Genomic DNA, 20944 nt, shown 5'->3' on the forward strand with positions numbered 1-20944 from the left:
GTTAGGTAAGAATATTTACCTGTTGGCCCAGGGGGTCCTCTTGGACCTTGGCTTCCAATGCCTGGATTTCCTTTCTCTCCCTTGATACCAGTTAGACCTGTTTATTAAAAGAAGAAAGAGGAGGAGGAAGAAGAGGAGAAGGAGAAGGAGAAAAAATAAAAAGTTCTCTTTAAAATGAAATCTGGTAGTCCTTTTTTCTGCATTTCAAAGAAAAACTCTAATGGGACAATGATGTGTGTTGGTCTGGTGATGGTTACCATGGGACTTTTAAATTAAGTCCTGACACTGGTGACTTTTGCACAGCCACATACAGGAGGCTGGTTCTGTATCTGAGCATGCAGTCTGTATTTGCAATACTGCAAGATTATCTTCCTCCTTCGTACTGAAGCGGTTCAGCCTGCCAAGAGCTGGCCTCTATCTTTGCACGCACCCGGCCATTCGATGTGTGCAGTTGGCACTCCACAAATAACACAATAGAAGTCACAAGTGAACATGTCTAACATTTTCCTTTTGGCCCACCCTGTAATGTATCTGCAAAAGGCATGAAGCATAATTAGGCAGCAACGTTCCGAAGAGCGTGAGTTTCCATGAAAAACTTGGAAGCTTCAGGAAAGCCTGTGTTTGATTTGGCTGATTCAGCCCCATAAAAATCTAAACCTATTCATGTGTCTTTTCCACAAAACAGACTTCTGATTCCAAATATCTTATGGTGCTATTAACAAACTATACATTTTCACGTGCAAAAGAACAAAGAAGCATATATATTCTGACACCTCGTTGTCTAAGCAGGTTCTATCGCAAGATTGTTGGACAGGTGACAGCCTGCTGTGTTCAGGCCCAATCTGTCCGAGAGACAGTTGCATCAGCCTGGGGTCTGGGTGACCCTGACTCACATCACAGAAGGTCTCTGGTGTCTATTTTTCATGTGCAACAGTGCTTTGAAATAGCAAAACGTGGAACTACATCTCTATGTAATTACACTTAACGGAGAAATTGTGTGATTTGACAAAATCTAGAAGGGAACATAAACAAATGAAGATAACCAAGTTGAGAGGTGGCAGACACGCAAGTGATTTAAAATGTTTAAGATTACAAATAACTTTTTTTCCTAATTAAACGCAGCACATATTCAATGTAGACAGATTAGAAGACGCAATATACAAGAACCCCAGTCCTTGAAAATTACCACTTTTTACACCTTGGCTTATAACTTCCAGAAAAAAATGTGTTCATATTGTACCTGCTCTGGAATTGGTTGACAAAAAACAAAAAAAGACTCATGAGCCACTAATCATTCTTTCTGCAAGATATGTGTAATCATAACTGATGCACGTAATTGTCCCTTGATTTGAAGCTTTGGTGACTGCCGTGTTCCTTGTGACCACCTGTTAGGGTCAAGGTATCCTGGCATCTTTTTAAAAGACCTTCTTCCTTGTGATTCATCCTCAGGGCTACTCCCCCCACTGCTATGCTTCCCAGCACACATGCCTATTGCATGTGGCTTTGGTTTTCTCAGCTCAAAAAAGACCAGCACAGCAGAAGGACGGCAAGGCACAGACCTCTGAGCCTATGATCACCTCTTTCTGGCCCGATTCTTCTCTTAGAAACTGATAAGGAAGAGAGTGAGTTCTCAAAAGTAAAATACCACCAAGTCTGCCTTTAAAAAGCACACGACTTACTCAGACTAGCCAACTTGTAATGCTCGATTGCTAGTCAAGTTGTTCAGACAGAAAACCACCTTGAGTATGTCCACTGGGTATTACCCAATTAGCTAAAATAGTAGCTAATTAGTTAATAATTAAAGTGAGTACTTTTTAGCTGGTAGGTGCTCCCTCACTTGCAAATGAGTCTGCCCTGATGTGCATCTGGGAGTTTAGTAGAAACCGCGTCCTCTGTTAGAATCAGAGTCACCTTCCCCACAGGGAACGCAATAAAATACACCAATGACTAATGCCAGGCTGCTCATGATTACCTGCAGGGTGACTCAGAGACCTCCCATGAGCTTACAGTCCTCAAGGATCAGCATTGACAACATGGCTTCTCCACAAGTAGAAGATGTAGACCATTGGGCTGCCTAGGATGTCCAGGGAAGTATTCTCAGGAAGAACCACCCAATAAAAGTCTCCTGACTTACCCTTTGCTCATTCATAAAGAAAGCAAAAGGTGGAGAAGACTGAGAAGTAGAAAGTCTAGTTGTTTTAATTTTCTAAGTTATGTAGATAAAACCAAGTGGAATTTGATATTATTTGTAATGCAAATCAAGAGCAGAAAAGCCTCAAGAAACTATTCCAGCCCCTCAAAATACCCTAAAAAAAATAAATAAATCTAAGAATACAATTATACATCATCAGAGAATTTTAGATTTTATTATCCTTGAAGTTATGATTTGACTAGAGATAGGCTAATATATAAATATTTGTCCTTGTGTTCACTTATAAATCTATTTTTGGAATTAAAAAAATATTTAAAATCAATATGTAAGTACCTAAGATGGGAACTGAAATTAAAGACTAAGCTTACAGACTGTAGATCTCTAAAAATAGATCTGGAAATGTTTTGATAAGCCTTCTAGGCCTTGATTAAAAGAAGGGAAATCAAATGTCCTAAAATGTCAGCCTGTGACTGTCCATGAGGTGACAGAAGTCAACGGAGTCTGGGCACAGCCATTCTTCACAGACAAAATTCAGTCATCACCCATAAGGATTTCCCTCTTTGTGAGGACCCAAGATGGGGCACTTGGTGCTGAGATGCAGTCACCAGAGTTAAGTGGCACTGGGACTCCCGACTGCATGGGATATTCCCTCCTTCTGACACACCCTTCTCACCTGGCTGTTTCTATCAATACTCCTCATTCTTCAAGACCCAACTCAAAGCTTCTCCACACCATGACAGGCAAGAGCCTGTTGAGAGGGCAAGGGTCATCTACCTTATTCATGGCTATGTCCCCAACACTCCTATGGAGACTTCCACATAGTACATAATCAATATTTAGTGAGTGACCAAAGGGACAAACGAATGAGTTCTTTGCTGCCATATTATCAGCACCTTCTTTGGCACCTTGACCCATTGCATTGCTTGTTCTTGTTTCATCTAATCTGGAGCTATGCATCTAACCAGATCAAGAGCAAGACCACAGAATATTTTACAATTTGGGTTTTTGTACCATAGTAATGTAGGCAGAAGGTCCCTTGGTCTTCTGACCACAAACATCTAAATTAGACACACTGCCATTAGGACAGTGAAAGGAGGGAGGAAGGGCAGCAGGGAGGGGGGACATGAAGGAGGGAGCAGGCAGATTGTAGAGGGGGAAGGGAGAGAGGAAATAAGTCCATGCACAGCTGGTCTATGCACACCAAACCTGGGTAGCTGTTTGCAGGCTGACTGTTCACAACTGAGGTGATTGGCAAATAGGAAGAGGGGTAAGAATTGGCACCAGGAATCCTGACTTTTTATCCACCTACTTTTGCCCCTGATACTGTGACCTTATAGAAGGACATAATAAGGATATCAGGTCAAATGCAAACTTATCACTTCCAGTTTCAAAATTGTGATGGCTCCTCCAGCATTGACTATTAGGAAAAATAAAAATAATCCAAAGTTAACAAGAAAATGAACCAATGTTTATGGCTTAGAAAAATGACCATTTCAAGTTCAGAATGAATATTCAACCAGACGATGATTATTAACTTAGAGTTTGGTCTGGTCATCATGCCTTGCAGAACTGCAAAGTGATACGACACTCTGCACTCCTGGAAAAGAAGAGTTATATGAGGGCATTGGGGTAAGGTCAGGGTCTGCAGAGTTTAAAACAAAATGTGTTATGACCGACAGCCCTTCTTAATAAGCATGAGAAATCCATCATTAAGAAAAAAATACAAATTATATCTAGCTAGGATCCTTATGTTTTTCTAAACCAGCAAAGAGGTTCAGAAAAGTCAAACAACTTTGCTATAGTCACATAGTAATTTAACGTCAAAATTAAATCAACAGCCAATGAAAATGAAAAGGGTTAATGAATACGTATATCTATTCTATGTATGTTTTCACCAAATATACAAATGCATTTTGGTACACTTATTATATTTATTGCTTTAAAATTCATGTCAAAAATTCAATGAAAATGGTTTATAAAGCTAACATAAACAGCTTTAGTTTTATCATACAAATTAGTACATGTTATCTTGCCAATTCTCTTGCTTATGTTCAAGGCCAGAAATAAAGAAAATGGCAAGGAACGTTCCTACATTTAAAAAAAAGAAAGTTCCTCTCGATCTGTCTCTCTCTTTCTCCCCCCTGCACCCCAGGCAATATATTCAGGAAGTCCTTTGATGTTTGATCACAGACATCTAAATTAGACACACTTACACTGGAGCACTGAAATGTCCCATGCATTTGCTATGTTATATGCATTTCCTAATCACTATAACTATAACTCCTAGTTAAAAATCTCACCTTACTTTTATGGCTAAATTTATATGATGATGAGTTGAAGATAATGCTGACATTGTCAACTTGGCAGTAACTGACTATTAACAGGATGTCTTACGATTGACGTACTATAAGCACATGGGTTTCTGCTTATATCATGGCTCTAGGGTGAATGAGGAATGGCAGCCAAAAAGCTAGTAGTAATCAACAACATAAATCATTTCTGACTCATGAAATAACTATTGTATTTCAGGTATTATGAGGAATAAAAGGAAAAGAGACATTAAGTTTGGTCTTTGGGGAGCATGTAGCCTCATTGGTGAGATAGATTAATGGAAATAAAATCATTAAAGAATCATTCAAGAAAGTATATTCTACTGTATATTCTACCTGGGTGCTAAATGATGTGTTTCCCATGCTAATGAGGTAGGGATCTGTCATCTATTCATTTATCAAGTGACTATTTGTTCAGACTCCTTGTGGGGCGATACAGAGATGAAAGGCACCATCCCAAGGAAACACAAGTACATCAACAATTACAATATAATAAGAAAATGTTGTGGTTGGAGGTCTGCGCCTGGGGAAGGAGAAGCACAAATGAGGAAGACCTTACTGAGTCTAATTCAGTTGGAATAAGGCAGCATAGAAATAACAAATACACGGGCCAAACAAATAAACCACATGAAGAAGAAGTCTGGCAGAGGAAACTCAAGATGAGTTTTGAAGCTTGAGTATGAATGAGCCAGAGGAAGAAAGCGGGTTCTGGGGAGTGAAAAGAGCATGTGAAGATCAAAGAAGGGGTATAAGAACAGGGTATAATAGGGATCAGCACTGAGTGTGGTAGGAAAGGAAAAGGCATGTATGAAGAACACGGTAAACTGAATTAGTGGCCTAAATTCTTTACTACTTTACAATAGAATTATACTCCCATTCGCATGCTAGGACTCTTTCATTTCCCTAGCCCTTGGATTTGGGCTTGGCCATGTGACTCGCTTTGACGAATGAGATGTTAGTGGCAATGACATGAACAGAGGCCTGCAACATGACTGGGAAGCTGGGTGGCCCTGTTTTGTTTCTGCAATTGCCACAGGAAGAATGGGGGGCTATTTCATATTTCACCTCCAGCCAGGGCCCCAGCGGAACAGAGCTGTCTCCACTTCCCACAGATATGTGATGAATAATATTTATTGTATGCTACCAAGATTTTTGTGGTTTGTTATGCAGCAAAAGCTGACTAATACCTGGAGCCCTGAGCTGTTCAGTTTGGCTAGAAAATATGAACCAGGACCACACAAAGATATCATACCGAGATGGCATTGGCCCTGAAGAGTGTTTCTGGCACAACCCCACTACCCCAGGCAGTGACTGAAATTCAGCGTGAGGAATCTGCTAAGACCTACTCCACGAACCCTCCAGTTAAGGGTTTCAAAAAAATTTTAAAGCTACAGAAACAATTATATTACCTTTCACAGCAAAAAGAAGACAAAATACCAGTTACAGCTTTTTGTTATTGTAATAGCATACTCTACTAACTACAGAGGGAGAAGAACACAATTTGAGGGTAATTTTAGTTTGTCAGTTGCTTTTTAAAAATTATTCTTTGTGTTTATTTGGAAAATGGTTTTATCCTGATTACAGTTCATTCCAGAAGCAGGAATACAAAAAAAGTCAGTCTACAGAAACATTTTTCCAGTAGGCGCTAGCTACTCTTTCATGGTGCTTAAATCTATAGCTTATATTTCTCTCTATAAAGTTCCATCTGGCATTTGAATAACTTAAAGGTGGTGGAAGAGAAAAATACCCATTTAAATAGTGAAAACAGGTAGACCCAGAGTGAGCCAAACTTGTACAAGTGTCCCAGAAGTCAGCCTGCTTGGAAATCATTCTTAGGAATGAAAAGAGGCCTTGGTTTGATTTAGAAGAGTGTGATCAAATACATATTCACCAGTTCTGTGATGCTCCCCTCTTCGACATGTACATCCAGATTCCCCTCCACTTGAGTGTGGACTGGGCTAAGTGACGCCCTCCTAACAGAATGTGCCAAAAGTAAAAGCTTGTGCCTTCTGAGACCAGTCACAGAAAGGCATTGTGAACTCCTCTCTGCTGTCTCTCTTGGCTCTGAGGAAAGCATCCACCATGTTTTGAGAACATTCAAGAACTCCTGTGGAGGGACCCCCCGCCTCCCCAAGCTAAATGTGACTGGAGTAGTGAGGGAGGGCCCGAGACTCCTGCCAACAGCGCTGTGAGTAAGCCATCTTGGAAGCAGGTCTGCCAGATCCAGTCAAGCCTTCAGATAGATGACTGCAGGCTTGGCTAACATCTTGACTGCAATGTCATGCAAAAGCCTGAGCCAAAACCACCCAGCTAAACCACTCCTGAATCCCTGACCCATAAAAACCATGATCATATATGCGCTGTTCTCTTAAAGGACTGTTTTAGGGTAACTTGTTACATTATTATAGATCACTAACACATAGAGCTTCTCTCTACAGCCATGATGAATGCAGAGTCACTTTGTAATAAGAAAAAAACCCTCTGAAATAAAAGATGATACAAGGAGGAAAAGAGAAAGAGCATTCCTTGCCTTAAAGTTACTATATATTAGGAAAACACAATCCATCAAACCTTCAGCGAAAGGTCTTGTTCCAAAGGACATTCAAATGGGACTTTACCAGATAAAAATACCGGGTGAGAGAAGAGAACACGCTATCTTTGTTTCTCTGGAGTTCATCTCAGAAGATGAGAGGAGGGGATGGGGAAGCAGGAGAGGAAGAAGGCCAATATGTATTCCAGCAAAGTTTTAACAGCAATGAAAAGACGATGTCTCACACAACACCATATCAATGATAACACAAGATCACACAGGGAAGACTTGTAAATATTTAAGCAACGACCAGCAAATTATTATGAGAGCTCTACCATCCCTCTTTCTTTAATCAAGTTAATCTGTCCCATAAAAATAACTTTTCCAGGAATTAAAGCAGGATGCAAAGGTCACTAAGAAGTTGCACAGATGCTTACCACTGAGGCATTCCTGGCTCACGACTGCTGTGCTTTCATTCTGAACTTGTGACCAAAGTTTTCTGCCAAAAGGATCATCAGTGCCAACAGCTCTTTTCAACCACTGGAATATTGAACATAAGAACCTTACTTCTCTCTCTCTCTCAGCTTTAAATGAATCTAGGATCCAGTTTTCTCTCTGGACTTCTCAGCCAAACTGATTCATAGTGAATTGAGGCGTGCGCATTAGGGATGCAGATTTAGCATCCTGAACCTGCAGCTTTTACCCTGCCCTGACTGCCATTTCTCTGTCTCTGCAAGGGGCTGTCGTTGGTGTAGAGCAACCAGAGGTTGGCTCATGACTGCTCTACCTGTGGTTGCCTGGGGGGGTTCAGCTGCGATTCATCTTCTCACCCTCCCTCCTTCCTTCCCCTTTTTCTCATGGTCTGAAATGAAATCCATCTTTTTCGAGTTAACCACAGAACATTAGGAGTAATAAAAATCAGATCCTCAAATCTTGTCTCTCTTTCCTCAATCATTAGACATGCGACCATTTATGGCAGGAAATGCTTGACGGGTATCATTTTCCCACTTCAAAAGCCCTTCAGGGATTTTGTCCTCAAAGAACAAAAAATTAATCCAGGTAGTAAACAAAACAGGAAATTTTCTTTTGATTAGGGATGACAGTCCAACACGATTTTTATTTTCATCCTCAATAATAACATTGGAGTGACTAGCGCTCTTCAGCACCCAAAATATTTGATTCTACAGAGTAAATGTAAATGGCTAATGACATCTGTAGGAACCAATGAGGTCCAATGGGGAAAGTCTTTGGAATGATACCTCTCAGGCATTTCCACCGAACTTTTTCCAGGCACTGGGTGGAGAAAGACACACTCACAATCAACTAGTTTCAGGGGACAGTCAGTATTGGAAGGCTTTTCCAGAGAAGGCCTTAGTAAGGAAAACAAATATAATGGGAAAGCAAGAGATCTGCTAACCCAGGAACATGTGCCTGAAAAGTAGGAGGAGGTAATTTACATTTCTTTGCATAATCCCAATGAGGTATTTGCTATCTCAGTAGACCTTCACTGTGAACACAATAGACACAAATTTACAAAAACTAAGTAGTTGATAAAGCTCAATTATATCAACCTGGATTTGTAGCTGTTGCGTGCTCAATAATTCTTAAATATAAGTTCATTCTGACCTCTTCATTATGTTTTCAGTATTGTCATGCTGAGAATTTGCCTCTTGGAAAAAATTATTAGACTATAAATTACTTCCCTTTTCCTGTTTTATATTACACTAGAGAGCATTCTAGTTTTAAAAATTATGTGTGAAGATAGGTTATATTTATTATCTGTGAATTTCATTTTGGAACAGTAGGAGAGATGTTGCAAAATTATTTGTTACAGAAAGGGAGCAAGATGTTTGCTAAGGTTGAGAACCATGGCTTTAAAGGTTTCAAGTCCTTTCCCATCTCAGGACCTTTGTACACGCTGCTGGTGTCTCTGCCTAGTATGTTTTCCTCTAACTCTCTTTATTTACATGCCAAACTCTTAAACTTTCAGGTCTCACTCAGCTAAAACATCAGCAGACTGTCAGAGTCCCCTCTTTTATGCTCATACAGCACCCTGCACTTGTTCATAGGACTGATAACAACTGATATTAAACTATTCATGTGTTTTTTGTTTAATATCTGCCTCTATGCTAGGCTCATGAAGGCAGGAAATGTATGTCCCATTTACTTCTCTTTCCTAAACACCCAGCACCATGCCTGATGTGTACTAGGTGCTCAGTCAGTGCTGGTTAGAGGAATGAATAAAGATCTACAACGATTATGTTGTAAGACTAAGCAACTGAAATTGGCATAGCGAATAAGTGGCAAAACTAGCACCCTTACCCACATATGACTGATGCCCCAAACCCCACGCTTTCCACCTCTCATGATCCTTCCAGCTAAAGCAACATCACAAATGGTTTCTTTTCTAAGATAATAGAAGTAGAACGGGATTGAATTGCTGTGTTCCCGATTTTTCCCTGACTTGCCCCCAGGGGGAGACACTAGAACACCTATAGGTACACCCCAAACTCCCAGACCCATGGCCAGTATCCCTATAAGTAACTCCTCTACCTGGACTCTGACATAGCCCAGGCACATGCTGCAATCATAGAAGAAACGTCAAATGCCCAAAGGTTTTGATCACATTCACATTTCTCCAACAGATCACTTGGCTTCATCTCCAAGCAGGTCATTTCCCAGGTCATAGATGTCCCCAGGCTATCCAAACACAGATACTTTGGAATCACACAGATCTGGATTTAAATTCTGGTCCCCTATTGTTCAGCTAAGTGACCTTGGACAATTGACAATCAGTTGAGCCTCAGTTTTCTCACCTAAAACTGGGGAGAATACTGATCTCGTTAGATTTTTATGGGCATTAATAACGTGCTAAGCAACTGATAATTTATCAAATAGTTACCTGATGAATGCTAGGACCCTTTCTTATCAAAGGTCATGGGAGGTCTAAATTCAGACAAATTTTACTTTCAACATTACTCGGTTAGCATTTATCATCTCCTAGTTTGTATATTCAGTAACACTTAACATTCCTTATCCAAATGATGTCTTCTGTTTTATCCAAGTGAGAACATGCATATATTATATATAAGACTGAGCACAATGTTGGCAGATGCATTTGGTGCCTAAAAGTGAAAGCCATGATTATAGTATTATCTCACACACTGCCACGCCAAAAGTCTTGCATAAATGCTGTGTTCAATGTTTGCTGATTTATTGTACAAAATAAAGCAGATATGAATTCCAGCTGTTATGGATATACGAATTAAGCATGAAAATCTTTAAATGGATGGTTTTTCTGATCTAATATTTTTGAGGTGTTGGTGTATAAACCTCAACCTTAAACCCCAAACCACACCCCTCAGTTGGTGACCAATAAAATCACCTTCCCTCATGTTCAAAAGGCATCTCACCTTTTGTCTAATTGTCTTGGTAAGTTTCGGGAATCTAACTTTATGTCTATTTTGTGGCATAACCATCTCAAAAAATTATTCCAAATGACTTTAAAACACATATTTGGATTGTACAAAGGGAGATGCCCCCCAAAACAGAATTTATTTATTTAAAAATTATGTATTTATTCTTACATGCTTAAACTTCAGTCACCTTCAAAGTACTCTCCATTTAATGCAATGCACATAGAAAGACTTTTTTCCACAGCTCAAAAGTTTTTGAACTCATCTATTTTGATGCCGACGAGTGCTCTGTGGTTTTTGTTTCACTTCTTCCACAAAACGTTTCCCTTTGAAGACTTTTTTTCATCCAGGGAAACAAAAAATTGCTCAGAGCCAGATCAAGTAAATAGGGAGGGTGGGGCATGGGGGGGGGGGGGCGTGCTGTTTTTGGTAAAAAATGGCTGAACATTCAGTGCAGTATGGGCAAATGTGCTCCTACATCACCCATCATGAAATGGGCAAACGCACTGAAAGAGTCTTCAAAAAAAAAAAAATTCACTGAAGCTAAATGCAGCCTCTCATAACAACGCCAGCTGGTACACTAACACAGATGAGTTCCTAGAACACTCACCTAGAGAGGGAAGCCTGTTCTATAAGGGCCCATTCTCAAAAGATAATTGCAGGTTTTTGGGTCCCCCCCTTGTAATCTGTATGTAGGTAAGAACATTATATCATGAAAATTCATATTTCAAGGGTTGTTTGAGAACTCCAGGGTGCTTTTCCTGTGGCCTAAGCATCCAAGTGCTCTTGCAGAGCAAGAAAGACTCAGCCTGGCAAGAACAAGGATAGGGTTTCCAAAAAGAACAAAGACACTGTGACTTGCTGAGGGTGACTCAAGCACTGGCTCTATGCTCCCTGACTCCCAGCTGATCTGTCACCAGCACCATTAGAGAGTGGCCTGCTGAAAGAGGAGGCCACCCTCCTGGCAGCCAGATCTTAGGTATCCTACAGGAAAATGGTGTCCATCTCTATACCTGCTGATTTAGTTAGCACCCTTGCACAGGAAAAGCCTTCAGAAAGGAAAATCAAAATTGGGTCACAGTCAAAGCAACAATAACCTAGTGAGTGCCTGTTCTGTGCAAAGAAATTCAGACCTGATCCCACTTTCAGAACTCTAGCAGCTCATTAGCACCTGATGGGCATTAAAAGGGGGGAGAGAAATGGTCAGGGCATCAGGGACTCAGCGGGTGGAGATGACTGTGGTCCGGGGTGATCAAGCCAACTTCATGCATGAGACATGGGTTAGGCTGAGCCTTGAACTCAGAGTAACATGTACAGGAGTCAGAAAATGAAAAGGACTTTTCCAAAGGAGGAATAATGGACACAAAAGTGTAGACCCAAAAAACACACTTGGCCTGTTGACATGTATCAAGAATGAACTTGAAATAGTATCTTTGTAATCTGCATTTTACATCCCAGATCTTATAAAAGGAATATAACCTATCCATCTAACAAAAGCAACATGACTCACAGAGTAGATAGGTAATTATCTTTTGCTCAGATCGACATTCTATAAATTGTGTCTTAGAAAATACTTGTATCAGTTGTCTCTTTTCCCATAACTCTCTTTGTGGTTAATATCTAGCCCCAATTTCCCACATCTCTTTGATCCTATTATTGTGTTATACAAAACTGTTAAGAACTATTAAGGGCAGAAGAACAAGCTAAGCAGTATCTCTATTTAAAAGAAATTTTAGTAGGAAATATAAAACATTGGCCCATTAGATCATTAAATGAAATGCTGCCTCATAGTATAAGGAAGAAGAGCCACAGATAGTATTTAATTTAAAGTTTGGAGCTGGCATATTCTACACACACACATGTGAATCATATAATAATTTGACTCATGACTCACTTCAGGAATGCCACTATTGCCTAGTATGGGTACTGCACAAAAAAAGCACCAGACCTAGGAAGTGAGCTCTCTGCCAGCCATGACTTATACGTGATGTCATGTATGTCCAGAGAGGGGCATTGTTTCTTAATTCTGCCATCTAAAGGGAGCATCATTATCTCATTAAGAGGTAGTTGGGGGTTCTGATCATCTTTTTTCATACAAGCAGATGTGGCTCTTGATAAACATTTTGTAGATTACTCATTTTTCTCAACCTTGGGCATAAACAAGAAGCTGCAGAACGGATGGGGTAAAATTAATCTAGGTCCATTCTTTCAGACTTTATCATTGTATAAGCACCACTGTGAGGTTCTGCTTCATGGCACCCATGGAGGGGGACGGCCCAGCTTACCTCGTTCTCCTGGGGTCCCTGGCACACCTGCATTTCCCGGGAAGCCTGGGGTACCTGGAGGTCCTTGTTCACCAGGGGTTCCAGGAGGGCCCGGTCTCCCTGGCTCCCCAGGAGGCCCTTGGATAGTACGGACTGATGAGGAATGGCTGGGAATCTGGTTGAGGATGGCTGTGTACCTGGCCATGTGACCTGAGACAGGAAGGACAAAGACAGCTTTCGATCAACTGTCACACAAACAAAGGGAGGCCTGGAGGTGTTATTTGTCAAGGCTCCGAACAACTCTGTTAGATGCCCACCAAAGGGGAAAGCACACCCCTCTGAAACATGCTGACTTCCAATTCAAAACTTTGTACATTTCACTTAGGGTGCTGTTAACAGCTGGGTTGTATTCAAGTCGCATCTCATGTGTTTGGAATTCCACCACGCGCGTCAGCATCTCATAAATATCATTTGAAGAGAAGTCATAAATTTTATCTTACCCCCAGAATTTATCTGACACCCTAAACCCTCACCCAGCTGCCCCCTTTCTCCAGCAATTTCCCCCCAAGTTGTCTTTTTTCCAGCCCACAAAGTCAGCTCCACCCTATTGCTCACAAGTCCACAGACAGTGCTGTTTCAGCTCATCTCTGCTGCCAAGCATTTGTGCAGTAACCTCTGCTTGGGTCTCAGCAGCAGAGACTCCCACTAGCTTTATTTTTTTTAACCAGGCTTTCTCAGCCATAGTCACTGAATTCAGTTATGTATGGTGGGATATATTTTAATAATTAGAAGTAGAAATTAATAAAATGCTCGATACCATAACGCCTCATTTTTCTAGCATTATGAGGAGGCAAGCTTTTCTCGCATCAATGAACTTCTTAGATCACTACTACTTATCCCTTCGCAAACGTTCAAACTTAAATAAAGAATGCTAACCATTGTTAGAGGGATTATCTCAAATATGTATCCAAGCATTCTTAAGCAGAGGACCATGACTGTAACTAGTATTGGCTTTCTGATGACTCAGCGGCCATCAGCAGGCGGGCCCCGTGCATGTCCGGTGGGGTCAGGCATCTCTGTCTGGACATTTTCAGTTTCCTTCTCTGACCGAGGGGACGTCCTCTATCACTCCTCCAGCTGTCATCACTTTGACCTTTCCCACAGGATCTTTCCTAGCATAATTGTTCTGATCAGCTCTAGACTGAAAACCAGATAACGGAGGGTGTGAGGCATTACAGTCGAACTGATAAATCAAGTTCTGAGAGATGAAATAAGGAGCCCAGAGCAACAGGCAGCAGTGTGTGGATTGGTGGAGGCATGAGAAATACAGCCTCCGGGTAGGTGGGCTCTTGCCCATACAGTCTCTTCTATTTCTTTCACTCACAACTGCAGGGAGACGCGGGTCTCATTATTTCACAGAACTACTCTGTTGTTCTTGTATAACCCCCTGCTGGCTCCCAGTTCCTAGAAGTTCTTCCCAAGAATCTGAGAATTCCAGAGGGGAAAACGCTCCATCTTAAACTCTCTTTTTTGAGTGATGTTATAAACAATCATATATTCACGCAAGAATTTTATTCTAGCGTGGGGTGAAGACACCAACTATTGTGAAATCTTCTACGTACTCTGGTCAGCAAGTCGCGTTAGGATTGAACCCTTAGGTTTTTAAAAAATAATTATCTGCTCACTTACACTGAGCACTTGAAATGAGAAACCTACAAAAGAATCCAAGATACTGGTTAGCTCTTGACAGAGTCTACATACTGTTCAATTTCCCTTTTGTAACTTACTGTGTTTTTAAAGATCTTATTTTGGTATTAAACTTGAACAGTTTTATTTAACTGGTAAATTCTCTCTTGTACACACATTCAGTCTGGGCACTATAATACGAAATAAAATAAAGTTAAAATATAGAGAGCATTACTATCATGCCTGAAGTTTTGTACTCCTTTGCCCTGAGATTTTTGTCTTAACGAAACCTCTCCCAAGCTTATCCAGACCTTTATTTCAAGCCTTTCTCAGGGAGAGCTCTGGTTTTATCAACTACATATAGAATTTTGGACCCTGCCGTTGGGGCCTTCTCAGACCCTTACAGGACTCCCAAACTTTTATGGCTTAAATAATACAAAACCGCAAAGCTGTTAAGGCAACCACTGGGGTGAGGTCAGCCCTGGAGACAGAGGATACCCTGGGGTGGAGGGCTTGACAGCAGAGGGCCAGAGCTGGAATAGTTCACCTCTACTTGGCCTCAGATCTGCCTGGAACTGAACAAACTACTGGCAAAGAGAAGGGCCCTCTGATTAGACTATTGAGACAAAATAGAGTCCGTGGCCAGCATGGAAATGTGCAAAATGGGTGAGTGGTAAGTGACTGAGCAGGAATCAGTAATTGAAATACTGGACTGTGGAAAAGTTCAGGTTTAAAGTGAACAAATGGAACAGGTGTCAGACCAAGTATATTCCAGGGAAAGTTTCGGCATAAAGCACAAGAATCATATCAAATATCTCGTGAAGGCTGCCCGCGTGTGTATGTCTTGGCATAAATGTTAAAGAATAAATGAGAGGACCATGGGCTAACTGAAAGAAATGGATAAGAAGGGGGCATTGATTTAAATCTAGGAGTTACTAGAAATCAACACGACACATCATGTTTTCAAAGGTAGTTTCTGATGCCTCAGCCTGGCAGCTTTCACGTGCTGAGTACTTGAGAAAAAAAATCAATCCCTTTGGGGAGATGAGGAGGGAATAAAAGATTTTATCTGGGTAGTCAAGTTAAATTTATCCTGGGCAAGCAGCGAGCTCTTGGACAGAGGACAGGAGGAATTTGGCATCTGTACCATCAATGCAGAAATCTGGGGTAATCTGCAACGATTTCTTGGATGACTTATTGACGGCCACCTGTAAAACTTGTGTGTCTGCACCGAGATATTTTCCTTCATCGTTACACTCATGGAAAAGGCACATGTCCATTTGGACGAGAGACAGAAAACCTCTGGAACGATAATGCACTTACTCTGGATGAGCTGTTCACACACCTGACGCGCCACCGCTCTCACCATGGCTTGAGACTGCAGGTCACCCTGGATGAGGACAAAAGCAGACTCCTGACTCTCAGCCACAGGCTCAGCCACATGGCCAGACTTCCAGGTGGAGATCTGACCTGACCCACTGTTCCCACCTGGGCTCTTTGGCTCCAAGCAGTGGGTAGAATTGACCACCATGGTACATGCAGAGAAGGAGTAAGCAATTTGACATTCCTGGTGCCTTCATTAACTTATTATTAAAGGTTCCTGGGGGCCTTTATTAACTTAAAAAGCTCAAGGAAGCATTTCTGTTCCCAGATTCCAAAAAATGTAATAGTTCTGAAATGAACCCATATGTACATTATTTAATACCTCATTTATAGCTCTTTGGAGCTTATAAAATGCAGCAATTTCTTGAGAAATAGCTTACTTAATACGAATAACAACTCAGAGAAAAGGTGTTAAACCCATTTTATAGACAAACAGAGTTAAGCATATTGCTCAAGGTTTCACAGAGGTAATTGGATGAGCCCAAGGTCACGGCTGTTTCTACTATAGCCAACAGCACAATTACATTAGCAGCTGTACAGTTCCTCAGAGGAGAGATAAGGCCCCTAAAATAAGCTGATTTAAGTCCCATGGCCAGTTCTTTAATTCTATGCCCACCACTGTCTTTCTGGGTGCCAATATTGGAAAAACACGGGTCCCATTCTCCTCCTTGGCATCTGTATAGAGCTTTTACTTTTCTGAAGCCTTTCCACATGTATTATGTATGTTTCTTTATCAAATCTACTTAGTGAGTTTGGTGAGTTTAATTCTCTCTAGTTTTCCTTAAAGAAATGGACTAAAGGCCATTGAGATGGATGGTAGCAAATCTGCAACTAGTAACCAGCTCTCCTGACTTCTAGCCCGCAAGGTGTTTTCCACTTGAAAACAGGCTCAGAGCCAAATGAGTTGAGGAGGGAGTGGGGAGAGAAGAAATGGCTAAGAGCAATGAGTGATCCTGATGGTGAACGGTGACCCTCTGTCAGGCCCAGCAATGAGAGGTGTGCAGTTAGCGCTGGCTGGTAAGCGGAGTCAGACAGGCTACTTACTCGTTCTCCTCGCTCTCCCTTTGCTCCAGGAACACCCTGTAAAATTTTAAATTGTCAAGTTACTTGTAACACCACACTCAGCTATGCATAAGGATAGTGCATCTTTTCTTATTTTATTAAGACATTTTCTTACCACCAGTAATTCTGCAGCAAAAATAGACACAACAGGAATAAACAAAGAGCAACTGGTAATCCCACCAAGCGGAAATGGCTCTTTGAAACATTAGCCTCCTCCAGGCGTTTAATGCAGGGGCACAGAATGGGTTTCTTTTTTAATTTAGATTTTTTAAAAGTACAGGTGACACTCAATATTATTCTGTATTAGTTTCAGATGTACAGCAAAGAGGTTAGAAAAATCATGTACTTCACAGAGTGGTCCCCTCACTGCTTCAAGTATCCACCTGGCTTCATACATATTTAGCTCAACATTATTGACTGTATTTCCTCTCCTGTAATCTACATGTCTCTGCTATTCTGCAACTACCAATCTGTACTGCTTAATCCCTTCACCTTTTCCACCCAATCCCCCAACACCTTTCCCCTCTGACAGCTCAGTCTGTTTCTATTTTGTTTATTTGTTTGTTGATTTTGTTCACTAGGTTCCACGTATAAGTGAAATCATGTGGCATTTGTCTTTCTTTGACTGGCTTGTTTCACTTAGCGCAATGCCCTCTACAGAGTATGTTTCAACACAAACCTGGGATCATGCAGCAACGCTGCTTTGTAACCCATCATTTCACTGAATAGGTCTTTCATATTTTTCCACACTAAACACTCGTCTATGAGTTGTACTCTACTGATACTTCATAATTTATTTCAAAGATCTCTGCTGAAGGCCTAAACTGTTTCAATTTTTTAAAGAATAGCTCTGGAAGAAAAGGAGTAGCTCTTCTAGCCTCAGAGTTCGAGTAAGAGCTGAGGTTTGTGAAATCTCACAGCCTCACTCTGCTTTTCATCTAGAGTAATAGCGCATGATCCTTTCTCCCTGATAATGGGAGCTCCTATTACCATGAACTCTCAGCTGAATTATTATTTTGTTTTTGTGACTTAGCTACTCTTTGACCCATACAAAACTACTATAACTGTAAAAATTTTTACTGAAAAACAATGGCGTTTTTATGTTTCTGCAATGAAATTACACTTACAATGTAAAACATGTGTCTTCAGAAGGATTTCCTCTTTTTGTTTCAATTCTGAGACCGTATAATAAGAGCAACTCATTGAGTGACATTTTTATAGTTTTACCCAAGGGATAGTGAATGGCAGTTATAGATGGAATCTGCCACATTGTCAGACTGTTCCCAGTTGTTGCTACAATCTCAGCAGGTCCCAAACTAAACTCAGTATCTTCTCCAAAATCTCTATTTAGCTAATAGTAACCAAACTTCAAAATTCTGGGTTCACCCATGGTGTGCAGGTAAACTGGCTCTCTGGCTCGTAGTTTTTGCTGCTATCAGAGCTGAAATATTTCTACTACAGCTGATTTCAGGCTGCAAATATACTGTCACTAAAGATGGAGTTGAGTGGAAAAGGGACGCATGTCATCCACCCTCCCCAGCAGGTACCAGCCAGCTCTAGCATTTTCTCCTCTCTCCCTTGCTTCTCACATGTCTATTACACACACCCTTTGCACTGCAATTCCTTAAGATCCACCCCCTTTATTCCATCACCCCAGTGCTGCCCTCACCATCACACCAGGGCATCTGAAACTTCCCCCTAACCGTCCCCCCTAACTTAAGAACCTCCGTTTAGTTCATAGTCCACACAAGCAGCTGTATCTTCCTCAGACACCAGCAGCATACCACTTCGAAAGCTCAGAGACTAGTGATCGATGACAGCCTCTTCCTCATTCATGATCACTCACCAATTCTTAAGACATTCATGCGACAGAGTCAAAGTCCTGGGATTCAAAATCTTTTGTTATTTAGCCCCAACTTCTCTATCTTCTACTCCTTGAAATTACAATTTCTCATTCCCACTGACCTGGTCTACTCAGCATATGAAAACATGTGAAATGTGAGAAGAGTATTAACCGTAAATCTTGTAAATTAACGATCAACAGAAGAATAGTCTAATGCAGGACTTAGTTCAAGTATCAGTTTTTGATACTAAATTTTTATTTTCGTATATATTTAACTACAAGTTGATGCATGGATTTCTCTTCTCTCTGCTTCGATGGTAAGAGCTCTAAAGCTGGAGCCATCACTTCAATTACCTTGTATTTCCAAAACCAGCTAGCGTTTTCTTGTACAAAAGAGTCGTTCAAACATTTAACTAAGTCCAATATTAAATTAGAATATTTACTATAAATCTAGGACTGCTGTCTACTATCTGACTTTATGTTTCCTTTTGTTTTGTTAACAAAATGAAAAAATATTAACAGACTTCAACTAGAAGTATAAATCCACCCTTTAGTGCACTGTAAATAATTTTCCAATATTACAAATGAGATCAATAATCAGCAAAGCCCAAGAAAACTTTATTAAAATATATACACACAATCATAATATAATGGTAGAATCTAAGCAGTGGGCATATGGGTGCTCACTCTAAATTTTTTCAATTTTGTGTGTGTTTGAAAATTTTCATATTACTACTTTGGGAAAAAAGAAGGTCTACAACATGACTTGCAAGCTACTTAAACTCTCTGAGTTTCTCTGTAATATGAGGTCATTAAATTAAATGGTCTCTGGACTCCCTTACAAAGCTAACATGACAGTATCTCACAATGCAGTCATTATTTGGAACAAGGTAACACCAGGGACAGAAATTAATGAAAAATACCAAAGCTGGGCTTGCAAGAAGTATCTCAACCTCTACAAAGAAAGATCCTCGCTGTTTGTGACGTCTCTCAACATGTGCATTTTGTTAAGGCAGTGTGTCTAGCTAATGAACTTTAGTAACCCCACTTCCTAGGATAATGTTTGGGACATGTTAAATGCTCAAAAATATGTGTTGAATGAATGAATGAATGAATGAGTGGATTTCACTTCAAGTCTGGATGACAAGCCAATACTTGCTTCATTTTAACGGCCTTAATTAAAAGAAGAGAAAAATATTCATGACATACTCAGACACTGGGCCTCTAGATGATTAGAAAAAGAGCTGATTCTGTTAAAAATGACCCAATTTTCATTATAAAAGCTTTTTGCAAAAGATTTCTGTGTTACATCTTCCCACCCCCATTCTTTTGGGGGGAATAAATATACTGGCCATGTCTTCTTCCCCATTTCTTAGGCTGAACAAAGGGACAAGCCCCTAAAGACACACTAATGTCCCTCTGGTGGGTCTAACTGGAGGAAAGAGCTACTTATGTTACCACAAAATAAAATTTTAACAAAACTAGCTTTTCAAGTATTATATGCAAAACTGAAACAAAAATCCGCAAGCAAAAATAAGTAAATATCCCACATTTTTAAGATCTTAAGACACTGTAAAAGTAGTAGTTAGTAATTAAGCTGCTTTTACCACGTCCCAAGCACTGTTCTTGGTTTATTAACTTAGTGAACCCTCATCACCGCCCTATAAAGTTAACTCATTTAATCCTTATAAGACTTCTCAAAGGCAAACTCATTTAGTCTTCATGACAACCCTATGAGATATCACTTCATTGTACATATAGGGAAAGTGATGTGTCAAGATGTTAAATAATCTGCCCAAGGTCACACAATAACAAAATGGAAGAGGAGGGACCAGACTCCAGTCAGCGGGGTTCCTAAATCCATGCACTCCCCAATACACGCCACTACTGCCTTCAAAGAGAACACTCAACTAACTTGTCAGCCAATTCTTCTACTGCAGTGAAGATCATATTTTTCCAATTAAACAATAATTTTAAAAAATCAGCCCTGGCACGTGTGGCTCAGTGGATTGAGTGCTGGCCTGTGCACCGGAAGGTCACAGGTTCTATTCCTAGTCAGGACACATTCCTAGGTTGCAGGCCAGGCCCCTGGCTGGGGCATATGAGAGGCAACCAATTGCACCTCTTGGTCATGGATGTTTCTCTCCCTTTCTTTCTCCCTTTTCTTCCCTCTCTCTGAAGGTAAATAAGTAAAATATATTTTTTTAAAAAATCAATCATACATCCCCTCCAACCTAACTCTAGTCATTCAGAATTGGGTTTTAACTTGAGTTATTGT

General features: G+C 40.6%; 1 protein-coding gene across 1 annotated transcript in view; it reads right to left on the reverse strand.

Annotated features, from left to right (window-relative positions):
* Nucleotides 1–20944, reverse strand: part of COL14A1 (collagen type XIV alpha 1 chain) — a 184933-nt gene that overhangs the window by 3600 nt on the left and 160389 nt on the right. The window contains exons 43-46 of the mRNA XM_090283415.1: nt 16806–16841; nt 15702–15768; nt 12714–12902; nt 20–97 (exon numbers count right to left, since the gene is read on the reverse strand). Of these exons, the coding sequence (XP_090139541.1) occupies nt 20–97; nt 12714–12902; nt 15702–15768; nt 16806–16841 (370 nt within the window). The remainder of the gene's footprint in view (nt 1–19; nt 98–12713; nt 12903–15701; nt 15769–16805; nt 16842–20944) is intronic.

The sequence above is a fragment of the Furipterus horrens genome, unplaced genomic scaffold, assembly GCF_987537825.1.
Source record: "Furipterus horrens unplaced genomic scaffold, mFurHor1.1.pri manual_scaffold_7, whole genome shotgun sequence".
NCBI lineage: Eukaryota > Metazoa > Chordata > Mammalia > Chiroptera > Furipteridae > Furipterus > Furipterus horrens.